Source organism: Carettochelys insculpta, chromosome 11 (genome assembly GCF_033958435.1).
Source record: "Carettochelys insculpta isolate YL-2023 chromosome 11, ASM3395843v1, whole genome shotgun sequence".
Classification (NCBI taxonomy): Eukaryota; Metazoa; Chordata; order Testudines; family Carettochelyidae; genus Carettochelys; species Carettochelys insculpta.
In genome coordinates this window covers 34660953-34681452 of record NC_134147.1, presented here as the reverse complement: position 1 = coordinate 34681452, position 20500 = coordinate 34660953, and the positions used below count along the sequence as shown (strand labels likewise).

At 43.5% G+C, this 20500-nt stretch overlaps 1 protein-coding gene across 1 annotated transcript in view; it reads left to right on the top strand.

The window, feature by feature from the left end:
• The window catches only part of ITPR1 (inositol 1,4,5-trisphosphate receptor type 1), a 269958-nt gene that overhangs the window by 189919 nt on the left and 59539 nt on the right, over nt 1-20500 (top strand). The window contains exons 41-43 of the mRNA XM_075005225.1: nt 8655-8835; nt 9462-9715; nt 17334-17534. Of these exons, the coding sequence (XP_074861326.1) occupies nt 8655-8835; nt 9462-9715; nt 17334-17534 (636 nt within the window). The remainder of the gene's footprint in view (nt 1-8654; nt 8836-9461; nt 9716-17333; nt 17535-20500) is intronic.

Here is a 20500-nt window from a genome sequence, read left to right as displayed (position 1 = left end):
TTCCCCACCAACAGCCCCATCCATGGGAACCCTGGCTGGGGACAGGGAATTTCTCTGGTAACTCCCACATCCCCCATTTACATAAAAATGTCTGGGGGCGCTAGACCTGTCAGGGAAATTCAAGACTGTCCTGCACATTGCAGGATGTCTGGCAACCCCAGTTGGCATCTCCCCATAGTCCCTGTGCACTATCAGTCTCATGGTTCTGATTTATCGTTGGCCCATCCCTCTCCTTTGGATACTGGGGGCTGGCCAGCCAAATCTGAGTTTTAGTAAGGGGTCTGTTGCCCCATACATAAGGGTGTGAAAGGGGCATGCTGAGGTCCAACCCAAAGGCACCGCTGCCTGTCCCAGTCATTCAGGTATGCTCAGTGGGGTTCCTCACAGCAGGTGGGGTGCAAATGTAGACACCAGTCAAGACAAAGCTTAGCAAGGAAGTGAAATGTGCTGTTGCAGGTTTTCAAACCCCGCAGACCAGCTAGTGTTGCATTTGGTAGTTGGATCTGTGAAGGGCACAGGTCGGGGGTAATATAGATACAGCAAGCTCAAGTTCTTCTTTGAGCGATTGCTCATGTGCATTCCAATTTGGGTGTGTGCCAAGCGCATGCCCCATTGCCGGAAGCTTTTTGCCCTGGCTGGTAGCCCTAGGGTCAGTGCAGTGTCCCCTGGACTGGCACCTGTATATGCACCACCCGACCCGTCCCCTGCTCAGTTCCTTCTCTCTGTGCTGTCAGTTGCTGGAGCTCCCTCATTGCTGACAGTTTGCTGGTAGCCTTTGTTGTTTTAAGTTGTAAATAGTTTAGATAGTTAACTCTATAGGTAAATAGTTCCTCTTAGCACCTAGTGAGCCGAGGTGGGTCTTTAACCCCCTCGGCGCCAGGGGATGCCTGGCTCCCCGGGGTTTAAAAACTGTTCAAAATGTGGCAAAAGTATGCCCAAAAACGACTCGCATAGGGCTTGTTTGAGTTGCCTTGGTGAGACTCACCTCTGGGAGTGCTGCTCTATTTGCAAGGCCTTCAAGCCCAGGACTTTAAAAGATAGAGCTCAACGGCTGAACGTTCTTCTAATGGAATCAGCCTTGTGCCCAGACGTTTTCCTGGCAGGAACTCAGAGTGCCGCGTTGTCGGTGGAGAGTGCTCTGGCACCAAGAGCAGGACTCGGCACCTGGCGCTTCCCAGTGCCATAAGAGCCAGTCCCTGGTGCTGTGTGAAAAGAGAGGACGGAACCGGGGTTGATCCCAGGAGAGGAGAAGGTGAAGACAAGCTTCGGGGGAGTCCACCAGATCACACCATGACCAGGGTCATGAAGTGCGGGTGTTGACTCCAGTGCGATGCGGGAGCCCACACTCTCCCAGGCTGCCCTCAACACCAGAGGGCTTTAGCGCTGCGCAAGGTCTCCTGCAGATTAGTGCTGCCACAGATGCCTTACCAGGAGCCTTCGTCGCCCCTATTCCAGGCGCCTGATCAGGCTCTAGGGAGCCCAGCACAGTTCGTGACGCCAGTGAGACCCCAACAAACGGTCACCTCCCTCGGTGGCAGGCAGACGGTACAGGGTGCGCAGGAAACTGCGGGAGCTACAGGGCCCTCAGCACGACCATGGTCGTTGGCGTCAGGGTCCATGTCAGAGTCGGACTCGTTTTACTCCAGCTTGGCTCAGAGCGGGAGTACGAGGTCATCCTGATGCAGAGGGCACCGACACCACTCCTGACGGCCCTCAGAAGGGGAATGGCAGAGCCGCCCCCGCCAAGGGGCACCGCAGTGGCCCTTTTGGACCCCGTGGGTAATCCATGAGGCACAGGGGTGGGATGCAGGACTCCCGTTCAGGGCGCCTGCCACCCCTCAGGTGCCAAGATCAGCACTGACTGCTGCTCTGGGAGCCCCCGCCAAGAGAGCAAGCAGAGTCGTCAGCACTGGCACCGACAATGGCACCAACATCAGCACAGGTGCAGTTGGAGGCAACCCAAGCGTGGGCACCGCTACTGCAGGCACCAGAAACTGTGGTGCAGTGGACACCAGCACTGACAGAACCGGTGCCATCCCAGGTGCAGAGTGGCCCTGTCTTCATGACATCATACCAGGGACCACTAGGGGGCCCTTCTCCCCAGGCACCGAGCATGGCACCACAGACTACAGTGCCGGGGACTCGAATGGAGGTGCCAGAACCTCCCCGCACTGGTGGGCTTGGAGGGCGTGATGCCCTCATCTTTGTCCTCCTCAGATGAGGTGTTAGCTGGATCCTCTGCATCCCCAGTACTGGAGGATGGAGGAGCGTACCAGCAGCTGTTGAGGAGGGTTGCCCAGAGTCTGGGGGTGCAGGCGTAAGAGGTCAGGGATGAGAGAGACCCTGTTACAAATATCCTCTCAATGTTTGGAGCCTCCAGGGTGGCACTGCCCATTATAAAGACAATTACCAACACAGCTAAGACAGTGTGGCAAACCCCGGCCTCAGCCTTGCCTAGAGCTAGGAAAAATGAACGCTGGTATTTTGTCCCAGCCCAGGGAAGTGAACATCTATTCACCCATCCTCCCCTTGACTCTCTTATTGTGGATTCTGTGAACAATAGGGAAGGTCAGGGGGGTCAGGGCCCCTCCCCTAAAAACAAAGAGGCCAAAAGACTAGACCTGAACGGTAGGAAAGTTTACTCTACAGGTGGCCTACAATTAAGAATTGCTAACCAGCAGGCCATGGTTAGTAGGTATGTGTACAGTACGGCCAGCTCTATGGACTGTTTCACTGAACTGTCCCTGCCAGACACCAAGTCAGAATTTACAGCTCTGGTAGCAGAGCAGAGACTCATCTAGAGCAGCACTACAGGCTGCCCTAGATGCCGCAGATGCTGCCACCAGGGCGGGTGCTACAAACTGGCGGGGTCCCCCCTCCCCCAATCAAGGCTCACTCCCCTGGGGCACAGGCATCCTGTGCGGCATTCTTGGCCGAGGTCCCTATCCGGGACATCTGCAGGGTGGCTACTTGATCCTCCATTCACACGTTCACAGCACATTACGCAGCATGCAGAGGAAGACGCTGTGGTGGGCAGGGCTGTCCTGCACTCTTTTCGGGGCTCCAACCCCACCTCCTAGACATTGGCTGGCGTTCACCCAAATTGGAATGCACATGAGCAATCACTCGAAGAAAAGACAGTTACCTGTTCCATAACTGGTGTTCTTCGAGATGTGTTGCTCATGTCCATTCCAAAACCCTCCTTCCTTCCTTCTCCTCTGTCAGAGTAGCCGGCAAGAAGGAACTGAGTGGGGGGCGGGGCAGGCAGTGCATATATGGGCGGCCATACAGGCGCCACTCCGAGGGCGCCGCACTGACCCTAAGGCTACTGGCGAGGGCAAAAAGCTTCCAGCAATGGGGCATGCACTCAGCGCACACCCAAATTAGAATGGACACGAGCAACACATCTCGAAGAACACCAGTTACAGAACAGGTGGCTGTCTTTGTGCAGGTGTGTGGCCTGCCTGAATAATCTACTAAGTATCAAATTTCTGTAGAGATGTGTCACCCTGATATGAGCTTAGGGGTACCGCTGATGCCTTGAGTTTCTCATTCCCATTTTGTTCCTGGAGTTCCAGTATATCCTACTGGAATCAGGCCGTCGAACTGGAGAGGGTGAGGGAGGCAGGAGCCCTGGGTCCTTGTTGTTACCGGAGCCATGCGCAGCATGTTTCAGAGCTCTAGGTGGCATGGTCCAAGTGGTGCTGGGGGGTGGTGCTGCCCCAGTCCCACCCTTTCTGCCCAAGATGCTGTCCTTCTGGGAGTGCTGCGTTGCATGCACTTCGCCCAGGGGCCTGGTGAGGCCATTGGCTCACGTGACTGGAATATGGTTCCTTTTAATGAGGAAGTCCATAATACAGTTAGGCTACTAAACTCTGTACGGTGGATCACAGCTATACGCAGGTTACAAGGTAAATTCTTCAACCAATATGCAAGAGTCTGCAGGTCCCAGCTTTAAAATCCTGCCTCATTCTGAATCACGTGAGTGACTGCCGAAGGTTGACTGTTGCATGCTGGGAATTGTGTGTGTGTGTGTGCTACCCAGCACTGTCAACGATGAGGGTGGGAGCAGTCCATTCTCATTTATGCAAGTTAAATGCAGCCCTTGGTCTTCCACCAAGCTGCCTGTGTGGCCCTAACTTGCTCTAAACTTTTGCTCGCTGTAGCTGGAGAGAACATAGATGGATCCCACCACAGCTAATGGTGCTTTTAGGTCTCTCAGGATGGCAATTCATTTTTTCTTATCCCACAGCATTTTAACTGCATGTATTTGTCTGCCTAACAGCCCTCCCATCTGCAAACTCCTGGTGCTCTGCACACCTAAGGGAAACCTTCCTTTTTTTCAGGTGTGTTCCCATAACAGTCTTAACTTTATAACATAAATATGGGATCATCTACGTAAGTTTTAGATTCTGTCATAATTATCACCCACTACTACCTGCTCCAGTACAACTTACAAAATCACACCTCTTCAAATACAGTCTCTTGGTAGGTGGCATCTGGTTGACTCATATGTGTGAAGGTGATAGGTATTTTGACCTAGATGGAACAATCATTCTGTGATGGGCAGACATATGACATGCAAAAAAAACGCTTTATTGGAAATGTTCACTTGGCTAATTTTTCTGACATGCAATGGAAAGTCCGTTGAAGAATCTGGGGTAAGGGTAACACTTTTGAATCTGTCAGCAAATTACCATTATCAATGTGCAAAGTATTTATTTCGCGCAATTTATAGAAAAGAGATTTTTCCTTCACCACTCCCTTGTGTTCAGGAGGCCTTTTTCTGAAGTAAATGGTACTTTGGAGTCAGTTGACTGCATGTATAAACATCAGCTTCAGAGTCAAACTCTTGTTTCTTAAACAAATTTTATAGGCAGAGAGTCACCCTTTCTAAAACTGTTACTTGTATTGCCTTTAATTTGTTTTGTTTTAATACAAATAAGTGAGAATTACACCCAGAGACTACTAAAGTATTATGTAGGATCCACAACAAAGATCAAAACTTTTCTTTACTAGGCATCTACAGACATGTAATAAGAGACAGTGCCTGCTTCAAAAATTTAAAGTCCGAATAATTAAGACAAAGCTATTGTATTCTTTGTATTGTGGACAAGTACAAAAATCAGAGGCAGGTCTTGAAGATCCTTTTAACTGGATAGATCCCATCAAGCAGTCCAATCAGAATGATTAGCGCAAAGTAACCCATCTAAAATGAGTGATACCTACATAAATAGCTCTTCATTTCAACACAGTCTTGGTACGTGCCCAGTGGAGGGTAGGTAAGGAGTAGCTTTAAAGTCCTTAATATTTAATAAATGGCTTTTGGTCAATGAATCATTTTGGAAAATATCATTTGGGTTCATGCATCAATGCAGTGCTTAACAAAAATAGCAAATTCAGACATAATTTCAAAATATGTATGTTATGGCCCCTTTTCGTCTCGAGAGAGAGAGAGTGGTTAGGAGCAGTGCTGAGGATCTATGGGCAGTATTTGAGTCTGCAGCTTCTCTTGTGGCTTATCCATCCGGTGTTGGATTTGGACAGTTGATTGCAATAATCACACATCAGTCTATTTCCAAATTCTTGAGTCTTAGAGCTTTTCCTTCTTAAACAAAGTTCTTTTGTGTGGCTTGTACATATACTAACGAAGGATGATGTGCCCTGTTGTGGTAATGATCACCAGGAATTTTGATCTGTATAAATCTGGTCATTCCAGAGGATCTCAAAACAATTTGCATTCTGGCCCTGGGCTCATCAAAGTGTCTTTGGAACAAAGTGTACTTCTCAATGCCACTAGACACGAAAGTGTGGTTGGTCCCATACCAGTTAGTCTGCCCATCATCACTTAGACTTTCTCACTATCTGTGCTTTCCATGTTTCAGCCTGTAAGTTAGTATCTTGGATCTTTTAATGTTTTTCCCCAGAGATATTAGCATTCTTTTACCAGGCTGAATCTCAATTTTTCTCCTATTTCTAATCTCTGTTGAATAATCCGGACTTCCTTGTGCTTAACACCTTTTCTAATAACATAATTAGCAAATATTGTGAACATGGTCAGCTTTTTTTTTCCCCCCAAAGTAAGACTAGTCCCTGGTTTCTCCACAGGCAGCCCCAAGTTGTAAAGTCAGCTCTTCATCTTTCCCTTTGTTTATGGCCACTTACTCAGCCTAAGATACTGTGTTTGATTCTGCAGCTCTCGACTTCCTGTACTCATCTCTGCTCTTCTCTTTGTGTTTTAGATATGTTGGAAATGATCCACAGCAAAGATAATACTAATTAGCTGTTCAGTTTTATATTCAGCCTCCTGGAACTTTCCACCAAATCTGAATGGTCACATGTAAAGAAGGGAAATTTATATTTACAAAGTAAAGCATATCTCCCAAATGTGTTTGACATCTTGTATATGCTGTAATATACTAAGGGTGCTTGAGAACAGCATTTTAACAAACAAAACCGCAGCTCAGTCCCTGACTATCTTGTCTATACAGGTGACTTGCTTAAGAGATGTATCATAGGTTGAAAACCTTCTTGTGTGTTACTGGGATTAATTGTAACAAAACAAAACAGCAGTCATGTAGCACTTTAAAGACAAACACAATGATTTATTTGGTGGAGTGAGTCTGTCCCACGAAAGCTCATCACCTAACAAATCATTTTGTTAGTCTTTAAAGCGCTACAAGACGGCTGTTTTGCTTTGTTAGAATACAGACTAACATGCCTACCTCTCTGTTACTGTTTAACATGTGAGAGTAATTGTGTGAGGTAGTTGTCTGAACTGGCTTTCAAAGCATACTTCACAATTTCTCTGAGAGATGTACTTTTGTGAGGGACGAATGGTATTGTCCTGTGTTCTTGGTATGTTAATTCAGTGTAATGAAGTCAATACAAGGTTGGTTTCTTATTTGTTCCCTTCTAGCAGTTATTTAACAGACCTTTTAGTTATAGTTCAACATAAAATCTGTCTAGCAAACTAGATAGATTTTGTGCAGGTTTTTTTGTTTTTTTAATACATTTTTAAAAATCACTTTGCCCTCTTGTGAGTCTGCTAACTAATTCCCTCCAACTGGAGGTAATTAAGGCCATCTTGGTTTGGGAGAGACTGCTCCAAATTCCATGAGTTTCTTATTGGTCTCAACTAACAGATTTGAACTGTAGCACTCCCACTCTCACTCACTAATCAAAGAGCTAATATTGAGTGTTTCAAAGTAAAGCAGCAGAAATGTAGCATTTTAAAGACTAACAATATGATTTATTGAGTGATGAGCTTTCATGGGACAATTGATCTGAAGAAATGGGTCTGTCCCACATAAGCTCATCACCAAATAGATCATTTTGTTAGTCTTTTAAAGTGCTGCATTTCTGCTGCTTTGTTTTGTTGGAGTACAGACGAACACGGCTACTCTCTGTTACGTTTCAAAGTAGGTCACTCTGCTGCTGTTGTAACCAGCACTGCCAGAGAGTGACCAGGGAGAGGTGCATTCCAGGGATGGCCTTGGGTAATCTCTCGGAGCAGCATGCAGGATATACTGCCATTCCTGTCCTTAATTTGTCTTTCAGTAAATCAGACTTCATGCCTCTTGTTCGTGGGAAGCTGTTGGATCATGAGCCACTATAGAATGCTAACTAATTTCATAATACTCTTCATATTGCGACCCACTTACTAGTTCATCCTCCATTGGTGTATAAGCGCTGATGGTGATTTATGTAACATCATATGGGTTTCATCAGAAATTGTCTGATCACTCACTGCGTTGGCTCCTTGTGACCTGCATATGCTTTTCATTCTCCTCAGTCTTGGGAAGATTTGTCTTCCCATGTGTGTGGACAGAAGAAAAAATTAGCAACAACTACAAAAAACTAGTTGATACTTTGGGCTCTTTTATTGCTTTTAAAGCTATGTTTGAGACCAAATTTAGATAGACAGATTTAATTTTTTTTTAAAAATACAGTTCTGCAGAAACTCCAGATTAAGGGGGAAAATCTTTCTTTGCACTGTTTGTACATTTTGAGGGATCTGAGATTAGTGTTGAATCAGGGTTACCATATTTGAACTTTCAAAAAAGAGGACACCCCTAAGAGGGAATGTAGCTGTATCAGTACCTACCAACTCATGTGTTTGATGTACTAGATATCCGATAACACATTAATACATCATGTGTTGATAGGTATTGGTACAGATACACTCCCTCTCTGGGGTGTCCTCTTTCATATGGTAACCCCAGTTGCATGTTAAACCTATGAGCTATGGTCACTTTGACTCAGAGTTAGCAGGTAGGGTACTATTATCTGTATGTTGTATGATTAATGTTTGGTTTCTGTGAGCTGAGCCCAAATATATTCCATTGTGCTTACCTTAAAAGTACAAGAAGAAGAGTGTGCCATATAAATCAATAAGGGATAACCTGATCAATTGCAGTACCGTCTTTGAATGTATATTTGGAAATATTGAATAACTCAACTAATGTAACCAAGACACACTCTTGAACTCTTTAACAAGATCTAAACTTCATTCTTGATTGGTTCTGTCAGTTCTGAAAGCTAATTAAACTTTAGTCCTTCGATACACGGTGCACAGGATATCAGAGCAGATGAAATAATTTCTTGATTCAAGCTCCTGTATAAAATATATACTTATTCCATTTCTTTGCTAGCATTCGTTCTTTTGCCGCCTAACAGAAGATAAGAAATCTGAAAAGTTCTTTAAAGTTTTCTATGACCGCATGAAGGTGGCACAGCAAGAAATCAAGGCTACAGTCACAGTAAACACCAGTGACTTGGGAAATAAAAAGAAAGATGAGGACTCAGACAGAGATGTACCAGTTAGGAAAAGAGGTAAATCTCCAATTCTTTGCTCTGAAGAGTGACGCAGGAGCAAAGCATGATATTGATTGAACTCCTTGTGATTGGTACAGTGATGCTCTGATCCACAGAGCAAAGTTAAAATATCATTGGTGTCCTACCTGGGGATTTCAAGAGCAGCATTTTCTCTCCATCCCTTGTGAGACTGTACTACTGGAATGACGATGAAATGTGTTTGAGTTGGGACTTTTCCAACTTGTCTAGCCTGAGATTCTGGTTGATAATGATGACCCTGGACCATAGGTTTTGGTCAGTGCCTTTCTAACAATAACCCAAGATGAGTTATTGTTATGCAACAGGTCATCTTTTAAAACTCCTAATGATGTTGTGTGCCTCTGGTGTTTCCCCTAGCAAGTTAGTATGAAGATTAAAATCTTCCCTGTGACTTGTTGTACACTTTGAAAAGGGTAACATGCAAACATTCTAAAAACTCATCACTTGCGTTATATGTACTAAGCACGTTTTGTTGAAAAAGATATGAAGATGATCAGCTGATCTTTTTGTGCAACTTGAATAAGAAATAGATTTTTTTTCCTACTCCTTTTGGTCAGAATACCAGGTGGAAAATCTTTAATATGTTCCATTCTTATGTATTCTAGTGAGAGAGACTGCAACCCAAATTACAGAGGAAGTTCGGGACCAGTTGCTAGAGGCCTCTGCTGCTACAAGAAAGGCATATAATACATACAGGAGGGAAGCAGATCCTGATGACCATTATTCAGCTGTGGATGGAGCACAGTCTGCACCAGACAAGAACAAAGATGACTTAGAGATGAGTGCTGTGATTACAATAATGCAGCCCATCCTCCGTTTCTTACAGCTACTCTGTGAAAACCACAACCGGGATCTGCAGGTACCATTGGCAGATATGCAAATTGAGTTAAGTCATTGCTGTCACATCAACCTTTTTAATCTGTGCCACTTTCTCAGTACCATCTCAGCTGACAAAAATTGTGTTGAAATGAAGTCTGTCTGTGGCTGCCATCTCTGGTGTGAAGACACTTTTTCCTCTCCCTATCTCTTAGTGTCCAGCATTCACTGGTTTAAGGAACAAGAGTCTTGAAAGTGGTTCCAAAAGTCAACATGTAGTGTAAAATTTAGAATATATATTTAAACAGAGGAAGAGTTTATTGGTCTCTCTTTTTTAAGAGGCAGGAGAAATGGTGAGATGTACATCCAAGAAAATTTATTCAAGCCTATTTTTCATTTTTAGCCTTTGAGTAATCTCATTGACTCCAATGGAATTATTCATGCACTTAAAGTTGAGCATGTGATTGAGTAGTTTGCCAGAGTGAACTTGAAAAGTGTATTTTAGTAATTTTATCTAGTGCATCTAATCTTAGAGAGAAGATTTTTGTTTACAAATTGACTGTAATTAGCATGATTCTTGTTCAGTGTTACTAGAGTGAGGGGCTTAGAACTGAATGCGAGTGCACATACAGTATATATAAATTGTCTCAATAAAGAAGAAATAATTGCATTATTATTGTTCTCTGATTCTGGCAATATTTTAAATCAAATCAGTTTAATATTCCTGTGCTGTGAGCCTGCTATCCTTATCCTTTTTTAGTAGTGGTGGCTATATATACAGGCTGTTCCTTATTTTTTCCCAGACTACTCCACCTTTTGTCTTGTAGAGTTTCTTACCTGTAGCAATCCTGGGGACAACTAGGGTGGCAGTTTCATGGGGTAATAATCCAGCCTGCAGAAAGAATCCCTGTTGTGCTAGATTCGTCAGTTAGGCACTGAAAGCTATAGAAGACTTTGAATATGAGTCTGAAAATGTGCACTGCTCACCACACTGAACAACTGAATTCCATGAGCAGCAGGTAGCTGCATTCTGCTGCCGGAGAGGGAATTAAATTAGAGGTGAGAAAAGCATTATTCCAAATATAATCCTGTTACTTGTTAGCTGCCCTGATACTCCCCTTTCTTCCATGCTCCCAAGGGGGTAGTTTAGATAGGTCTAGCTTTAAGAATGATAATAGAATATCAGTTATTTAGTGGTCAATAACATGATTCTATACAAATATTGACAACTAGACAGCTCTTTTATAGGAATAGCAACAAGGATTTCATATGTCTTCCGGTTCACCATCAATCAGATTTGTTAGGGGCATTCAAGTTTTAACACACATCTAGCAACTGTTTTACAAGTCCTTAACACCTGACTGATTCAAGGAAATACGATGAGCAAATATGTTGCTGCTGTTCTTGTCCTCTGTGACCTAAGGTAATGCATTGCTATAAGGATTTGTAGTAGAATATGTTCTTCAGATTAGGAGGAGGCCCTTGCAAAATGATCTGAAGGGTCCCAATGCTGCTCAGACATTGATCAGTCTACTCAGAGTTTCTGAAATAAAATTGCGGATTGCACCAAAGTGTCCATATTAAGTCTCTCCTGGTCATAGTCTTAAAGGTCTATCTGTTGAATCCACCTGTATTGTTCCATTCACAAGAACAAGGGAGGAACTGTTAATTGAAGGTATGACATGATCTTGCTGTCTATTAAAGACCCTGCAGGACTTGGCTGCCTGTGCCATCCTATAGATTACTTCTCATTTCTCTCCATTTTTTCTTTCTGCACTCAAGATTTACTCTAGATTTCCAATTAAACCAGTTATTTCGGGTACAACACTGAACTCATAAGAGCTCTGCTTTTGAACAAACTGGAATAGCTTTGAATTGCTGAGCTGACTTGTAGGCGGGCAGTAGTCTGTCTTTGGCTCATGATCAAGACTGTATCTTTTAGCAGTGAGGTGTCCCTGCTGTATACTGTGCATCTATTAATTTGTATATTTTTACTGAATGTGAAAATGTAAAGATGGTTTAATTACTTCCCCTATCACTGTGTGGTAGGTGTCCTCTATTAGGTCACCTCATCATCCTCTCCCTTCCCTCACCTGCATTTTTGGCTAAAGCTCTTGGTTGAAAGGTTATATAATATGCCAAATATAATTCTCCTGCCCAACATTGCTAAAAAAGAGAGGTGAAGTCAGCAGAATTTCCTTCCTATGTCTTTTCTATATTTTCTCATCCTGCACAGAACTGCTACTTGCATAAAACGAACACAGTGATAATATAAACAAAATATAATTCAGGGACCTTTGGACCATAAACAAAACAAATAGGAATACTCACAAAAGTGGGGAGGACTGGTGGCCCATCAAGAAGAAGGGAAGACAGGCTGATCTGTCATCATATACCATCTTATACTATCTTATGATTTCAGTGGATAGGTTTAGAAACATCATATTACCTTTACCCATTTTCCTGTTACCACAACAGGTGTGAGATTTCAATACAGGTTGAACCTCTCTGGCCCAGCCAGACCATGAACGTTGCTGGACCAGAGAGCCCAAGCAGCAGAGGTGTCTGGGAGAAGAGCTGGTATAGTACAGCCACGGGGTGTGGGTGCCCAGGAGCAGAGCCCAGCTGGCCAGGTGTGGAACCCAACTGGCCAGTGGTCCAGGGACAGGGTGGAGGCCTGACCTCTCCTGGTGTAGCAACTCTCTTGTTTTGGACTGGTCAGGTTCCAAGGATGCTAATATATTTATTTTCTTACTCATGCTTAATCCTCAGAGGCATAATTTAGGAACTGATAATTCATCATAAGCTACACATGCTGCAGGATAGAAATGTATTAAATTTGGAAGATAAGACGCTGTCAGAGTATCCATTCATAGCTTTCAAGGCCAGAAGGCACCATTGTAGTCATCTAATCTGATTACCTATATAGAATCATAGAACTGGAAGGGACCTCGAGAGGCCATTGAGTTCAGCCCCCTGCCCCAATGGCAGGACCAAGTACTATCTAAATCATCCCTGATAGACATCTGTCTAACCTGTTCTTAAATATCTCCAGCGATGGAGATTCCACAACCTCCCTTGGCAATTTATTCCACTGTTTGACCGCCCTGACAGTTAGGAACCTTTTCCTAATGTCCAGCCTAAACCTCCCTTGCTGCGGTTTAAGCCCGTTGCCTCTTGTTCTATCCTCAGAGGCCAAGAAGAACAAGTTCTCTCCTTCCTCCTTTTAGATACCTGAAAACCGCTATCACGTCTCTCCTCAATCTTCTCTTTTCCAAACTAAACAATCCCAATTCTTTCAACCTCTTTTCATAGGTCACATTCTCTAGACCTTTAATCATTCTTGTCGCTCTTTTCTAGACCCTATCTAGTTTCTCCACATCTTTTTTGAATTGCGGTGCCCAGAACTGGACACAATACTCCAGCTGAGGCCTAACCAGTGCAGAGTACAGCGGAAGAATGACTTCTCGTGTCTTGTTCAAAACACACCTGTTAATGCATCCCAGAATCATATTTGCTTTTTTTTTTGCAACAGCATCACACTGTTGACTCATATTTAGCTTGCGGTCCACTATTATCCCTAGATCCCTTTCTGCTGTAGCTGTTCCTAGACAGTCTCTCTCCATTCTGTATGTGTGAAACTGATTGTTCCTTCCCAAGTGGAGCACTCTGCATTTGTCCTTATTAAACTTCATCCTGTTTACCTCAGACCACTTCTCCAATTTATCCAGATCATTTTGAATTATGACCCTATCCTCCAAAGCAGTTGCAACCCCTCCCAGCTTGGTATCATCTGCAAACTTAATAAGCGTACTTTCTGTGCCAATATCTAAATCATTGATGAAGACATTGAACAGAACCAGTCCTAACACAGACCCCTGCAGAACCCCACTTGCTATACTTTTCCAGCAGGATTGAGAACCATTAAGAAGTACTCTCTGGGTACGGTTATCCAGCCAGTTATGCACCCACCTTATAGTAGCCTCATCTAAACTGTATTTGCCTAGTTTTTTGATAAGAATATCATGAGGGACCGTATCAGATGCTTTACTAAAGTCTAGGTATACCACATCCACTGCTTCTCCCCTGTCCACAGGGCTCGTTATCCTGTCAAAGAAAGCTATCAGATTAGTTTGACAAGATTTATTCTTTACAAACCACAGGTCGTTGAACTTCCCCTAAATGATTCCTATAGCAGATCCAGGAGGCACTTTAGCTGTTTCACTCTTTGGGCTATTGATGCATACTAAGATTATCTTTATTTGATAGAATGAATATGGTCATCTGTATCATCTGAAGAACTGTTGACTAGCAAACAAGACTTGGATCAATTCAAAGAGTGTCTTTCTTGGGAATAGCTTTTATCCTTCTCTATTTTCCTATTATGAAGTTTGTCCTTCAGAGATTAGGTGCAGTGTGTATATATTGTCCTTAATTTGGATGCTTCAGAACTTTTGATATGGTGCCTTCAGTGTGAAACAGGCTTCATTCATCCCAGATCAGAGAGAGGGAAATTCTCAACACAGCAGTATTCTGAAAATAGTTGAGCTTAGCCTTTTTCCTGTATAATACTTTTCCGAGTCAGGTCCCATATTGATTAAAAGGTCTATATTTGCAAACAAGATACCTGACGTCAATGTATACAATTTATGAGACATTAGGGCTGCGTCTACACGTGCACGCTACTTCGAAGTAGCGGCAGTAACTTCGAAATAGCACCCGTCACGTCTACACGTGTTGGGCGCTATTTCGAAGTTGAAATCGACGTTAGGCGGCGAGACGTCGAAGTCGCTAACCCCATGAGCGGATGGGAATAGCGCCCTACTTCGACGTTCAACATCGAAGTAGGGACGTGTAGACGATCCGCGTCCCGCAACATCAAAATAGCGGGGTCCTCCATGGCGGCCATCAGCTGTGGGGTTGAGAGATACTCTCTCTCCAGCCCTTGCGGGGCTCTGTGGTCACCGTGGGCAGCAGCCCTTAGCCCAGGGCTTCTGGCTGCTGCTGCTGCAGCTGGGGGTCCGTGCTGCATATACAGGGTCTGCAACTAGTTGTTGGCTCTGTGTATCTTGCACTGTTTAATGAAAGTGTGTCTGGGAGGGGCCCTTTAAGGGAGCGACTTGCTGTTGAGTCCGCCCCGTGACCCTGTCTGCAGCTGTGCCTGGCTCCCTTATTTCGATGTGTGCTACTTTGGCGTGTAGACGTTCCCTCGCTGTGCCTATTTCGATGTTGGGCTGAGCAACGTCGAAGTTGAACATCGACGTTGCCAGCCCTGGAGGACGTGTAGACGTTATTCATCGAAATAGCCTATTTCGATGTCGCAACATCGAAATAAACTATTTCGAAGTTGGGTGCACGTGTAGACGTAGCCTAGGAGGCAATTCCTTAAAGACTCAGCTTAGTCAATCCACATCCACCCTACCCACTCTGTCACAATATTCCCAAACTGGTGTGAATTGTGCTGTGTATCTACAGCTGCATAAAATGGGTAATAAAATCAATTCAGTCCACTTACTCTGCATCCAGATGCAGTGCTAAATAAGACTTCAAAAGTTAGTTTGGGGAGAGACGTATGGGGGGCGAAGTCCAAAAAAGGCCCATTGCTGTTGAATTTCCTAAGGAACATAGAAATCCCCTCTCCTAATATTTAAAGGTGCCCATCTTCTGTGGGGCAGCATTCCTTAGTAGTTGTGGGAGCAAATTATTATTTTTGCTTTTGGCTTCCAGCCAAGTGCTAAGTAGGGTTCATTCTATGTTAAATTCTCATAAGTAACTTTTAAGGTAGTTGGGATCCATGTCTCTGAAAAAGACCAAATGTTTGCCTTCCATGGCTTCAGGGAGCCTGACAAAATGAATATTCTTTTTTCCTTTTTGATGTTCGAGTGTTCGCGGAGCTTGGCAATTTGATTGCAAGCCTTTCGTTACCAATTGAGATAATACCATCAGTGCGCACTGATGTTGTTACCTCAATTGGTAATGAAAGGTTTGCAATCAAGTTGCCAAGCTCGGCAAACATTCGAACATCAAATTGAATCTCCCGAGCTACCAATCTTCTCTTCTATTCTTTTTTCCTGTTCGTGGTTTTCTAAATATTCTGCAGTGGATTCTGTGAGCTAGTGTTTTCCAGCTGCATAGTTTTGTAGACATGAGTCCGGTCTCCTACTGTCTGACAGTTACTTTTTACATACTCAGTAACACAGGAGTTTTGTCCCCACTTCTCGTATTCTGTCACCTGCTTTAGTTCCTAGGTTAAAGACCTTGGCCTAGAGATTGACCAAGACTTCAGTAGAGAGTTCTTGACTGGGCAATATACTGCTATGTCTAGTCTTCCATAATTTGCGTTCAATCTGTATAATCTCTCTCTTTTTTTGCCTTTGTTCATATTACTCCTGCTGCCTCTGAGCTAAAAAAAATCCCATAGAGACATTCCAGTGTTATTAACAGTCCAATTTGTAGGAAATGGAAGGTTTAAAACCCTTTCCATTTAGAGATTGTCCTGCCAGTGGAAGTATTTGTTTCAGAACTCTTTATTGGACACTCTGATCTCCATAGCCTCAACCTTTTTTGCGTTGCCTGAAAAACTAATCAAAAGTCAGGATGCAAAATGAACAATCAGGTGAAGGACTCTGATCCACTGTCGTTTTTTAAATCTTCCATCTACAGTGCTTCCCTCTTCAGCTTAGTCTTCCACTGAACCTAGCAGTATCTTAGTGTCTGCCTTAAGGAGGGGAAAAAGTCACTGGACAATCAGTAGAGGTAGTCAGCAAAAGCACTTTGCAGCCTTTGAGACAAGATGCCATGCCTGTTGAAAGTCCAATTCTTTCTGTTCCTCTAAGACTTCTTTTTAACTTGGTCCTTGAAGTCAAATCTTGTCTAACTTGTTAGAAGCAGACTAGATGGGCAGTGTCATGCTGAAACTTCTAGGAAAACACAGTGAGGTCGTCAGTTCCTCTTTACAGAATGCCACTGGGGATGTACTCATAAATAGTATTGAGTCACTGGGAAATTATTTTTCAGTAATTGGTCCTCTCCAATCAAGTATCGTCCCCCTTGAATACATAAAAGATCAAGGGTGTTTAACCTGTGCTGTTGTTAAATGTGACATGTCACTGCAAAAACTGTTCCTAATCAACAGTTTCAAGTATTGGAAGAAGAGGAACTGAGAACTAAATCTGAAGCTGTCTTTTTCCAGGTACCACAGTCTGGTGTGGTCTTTGACACTTGCCTATGATGATACGAAACCCAGAACTAGAGAATTGTTTTCTCTCCGTTCTGATGGGCCGTCTTTTGTGTGGGCAGAAGTTGTTCTGTCATTATTGGAGGGGGCGAATAAAAAAATGAATACCAGTTTCCTTACATCTGTTTGGTCTATAGCGTCAAGTATGTCCTATATTCTGCATTATATTCTGACACAAATCTCACACACTTTGGACAGCAGGTCATGTGAGAGAAAGTGAGCTGAAGCAGCACATTCAAAAGAAACAAAAGGAAGAAATGACGCTTTCTTTAGATTCTTAAACTTTTTTCTGAGAGGCATTTCTGCTATGCAGCCATACTAAATGCTGGCATGGCATCACAAAATGTAAGCTGAAATCCAGTGACTCTAGTAAAATACTACACTCTAAAGTTTTTCTGTGTTTTTCTTTGACTCTTAACTACAGAACTTCCTGCGCTGTCAAAACAACAAAACTAACTATAACTTGGTGTGTGAAACGCTGCAGTTTCTGGACTGTATCTGTGGAAGCACGACTGGAGGACTCGGCCTTCTTGGTCTGTATATAAATGAGAAAAATGTAGCACTCATCAACCAGACACTGGAAAGTTTGACTGAGTACTGTCAGGGACCATGCCATGAAAACCAGGTAAAGTGGCCGCAGCCATAGAAGGAATGGCTCATCGTCCATATACACATTATATTTGTTCTTCTCCGCTTATGCCCCAATTCCATTAAATATGCTACAAATTCCATTGCGATGCCATTCCTTTTGCTTACCTGACCATAGTGATATTTAACTGTGTGATGTTCTGAGGATTTATTTCTGTAGGTACAGGGCTCACTGCTGTCTTCTCCTGAGGAATAAGACTAAATCTCTGTTTGCATCGCTGTAATAGATTAGGTTTTTTGTTTTGCCCTGTGTCGGATATTCAGACAGATGGGGTAGCCTCTTTTTGGGCCAAACAGCTAGCAGAACAAATGATGGCGAAAGAAACCAGGTGCCTGTCAGCATAAATGGGGGAGCGGTTTGTGCTTTGCTGCTGAAAGGCTTGAGTTTTATCCCACTGAGGAGCAGTAGAGTTATTGTGGAAGTGATAGCCATTTGAGGAACTGAACTGTAGACTTCAGATGTTTCTCTGACAAGATGTGTGTGACAAGCTGTCTAAGGGTACTGTATTCCCCCCCAGATGGGCCAACAGCCACTGCAGGCCCCAGGACAGGGTGTGTATGGAGAGGTCTCATTTCTTTGCCTCAGAAGGGGTGGGGCCTCACACAGATGGGATGGGATTGAGGGCAGCTGGTCCTCAGCACTGCAGTGATCCCTGGTGCTCCCAGCAATCCAGCAGCAATTCAAAGAGGCCAAGGGCTGGAGTGGCAGCCGGGAGTGTCTAGTCCCTTGGAATCGCTGGGACATGGGGCAATTGCTCTCCCTTTGCCCCCCTCCCCTAAGCAGTGCACCTGTCTCCCCCTCTGTTGCCTCAGGATAAGTGTTTGCTACTGCTGCTTCCTCTAATGGTTTGTGCCTGGCCAGGTCTATATGAGAGAGCAATGTTGAACTAAGATTGCAACTCCAGCTATTTGAATAGTGTATCTGGAGTTGACTTACCTTATTTACCATGGCATATCCACTGTGGTGGGTTGATAGGAGAAAACAGAGTGGATCAACGGTTAATTTAGCATGTCTTTGCTAGACCCATTAAATCAACCCCCAGAGCATCAATCCCTGCAGCACAAATCTTCTGGTAAGTGTTGATAAGGCCTTAAAGTCGTAAGTTCTTCCTCATTGACAAGAGGGTTCAAGTATAATGATATAAATATAGACAGGTAACAGATAAGGTAAAGTGCAAGAAAAGTTTCTGGCGGGGGGTATGTGAAGTCCTGTTTAAACTCTATGAAACTGTATTGAAAGAATGTTTAAGCATGGTACTGACTAATACCTGTAACATATGGACAGGGAGCAACTTGCGTGCATACCACAGAATGATCCATCAGGGTGTTTATGCCATGTCAGACTGCGAATAGGGAATTTGTGATGTGGGGAAGAGATTTTATATGGTCTCATGATACGTGAGTGGTGAAGCCATAAGTCAGTTATGCAAATCATCCGATCGTAGTTCCAAACAAACAGAATTTCATGGCCCAGGGGCCAAGACCAAACCTTGCTCATCCCCTGCTTTTGGGTGAAGGAGGAAGAAAGATTTCTATGGTAGCTTGATTTTGCGTGCTTGAATAGCAGGTTTTTGAACTTGCTCAGGGACAGAAATAATAAAATGCATTCTGAGGCATGCATTAGTGGGCAGAGCACAGGTGACCATAGTCAGAAGTGAATAATATTGATAAGTATGTGTCTCAGCTGTTCCAGATTACCACCTGGATGTTACAGCCTTATATATGGCCCAACTGTTTTTTTTTGTTTTGTTTTCAAAACCGAACTACCAAACAGCCCCGTCTTTCCCCCGATCTAAATGCGGTTCTTACTATAACAGTGTCAGTGAACAAGATAAGGGGCGAAGGTCTTGATTTATCCAGGCTAAATGAGTAGCTGCTTTAGTTAGATGCTGAATGAGAGCAAAACATGTGAAACCCTTTCCAGCTCTGTGTTATGCACTAATAAACAGTGCTTGTTAAATTCACATTACCAACAAAACTTACAGTGCTGATTGTCATGATACCAGACCAGTTATGCAGCTGTGAATGAAACCTGCTTAGCAAACAAGATCTAGATTTACAAATGTGGCAGTCTTCTTCCTTTTCCAGCTTCGATCTTATTGAATCCTCTTGTAGGCGCACTGTGGAATGATCCATCAGGATATATGTGCCATCTCAAACTGCACAGGAAAGGAATATAGCCTTTTAAATATTCCCCTTCAGCAAAACCTGTGCACTGTATGCTATTAAAATAATACACCGTGTGATGATGGATAGTTGCAGCTATGCTGAGAGTGGAGCAGGACGTAGTTTAAGGAATATGCTTTGGTACAGTAATACTGGATACATGTTGTTCTTTTCTCATTAACATATTTTGAAAGGTCATTAAAATAGAAGCTGAATGGACCATTATTAAATGGAAGGCTGTCACTTTAACATTATCACTTTTTGCACTTATATGTAATTCACAGTGAAGAGAAACATACTGTGGGATAATTCTACAGTAAAACAAAATCATAGCTATGGGAAAAACCTTTGGGGAGCTCCACATGTAAGTTTAATTGAAGGGGAAAGTGTGTGTCTGCAGAACAGCCTGTATATCAGGTGGAATAATTAATTATCTGCACCTCTTTGCAACTGGAAAGAAACATCAACACAGGTTCAAAATTGTGAAGCAATTGGTTGCAACAGGTTGCAAGTTTAAAAATGTATACGAGTAAGATGCATAAAATTTCAAGAGCAAGCCTAGAAATTATTGAAACATATTTTAGCTGTTGAAAAGAATTTGACATATGGATGTTTTCTGAAAAAAGAAAACATAAAAACTCCCATACCTTCAGTAAAACAGCTTGCTCTCCCTTAGCAATAAGCTCTGCGTCATTCATGCCAAAAGTGTGTTTGCTGTTAGTTAGATGTTGTTCAGTGGAGATTTCCCTTGGCCTAGTCATTTGTGGTAGATCATCA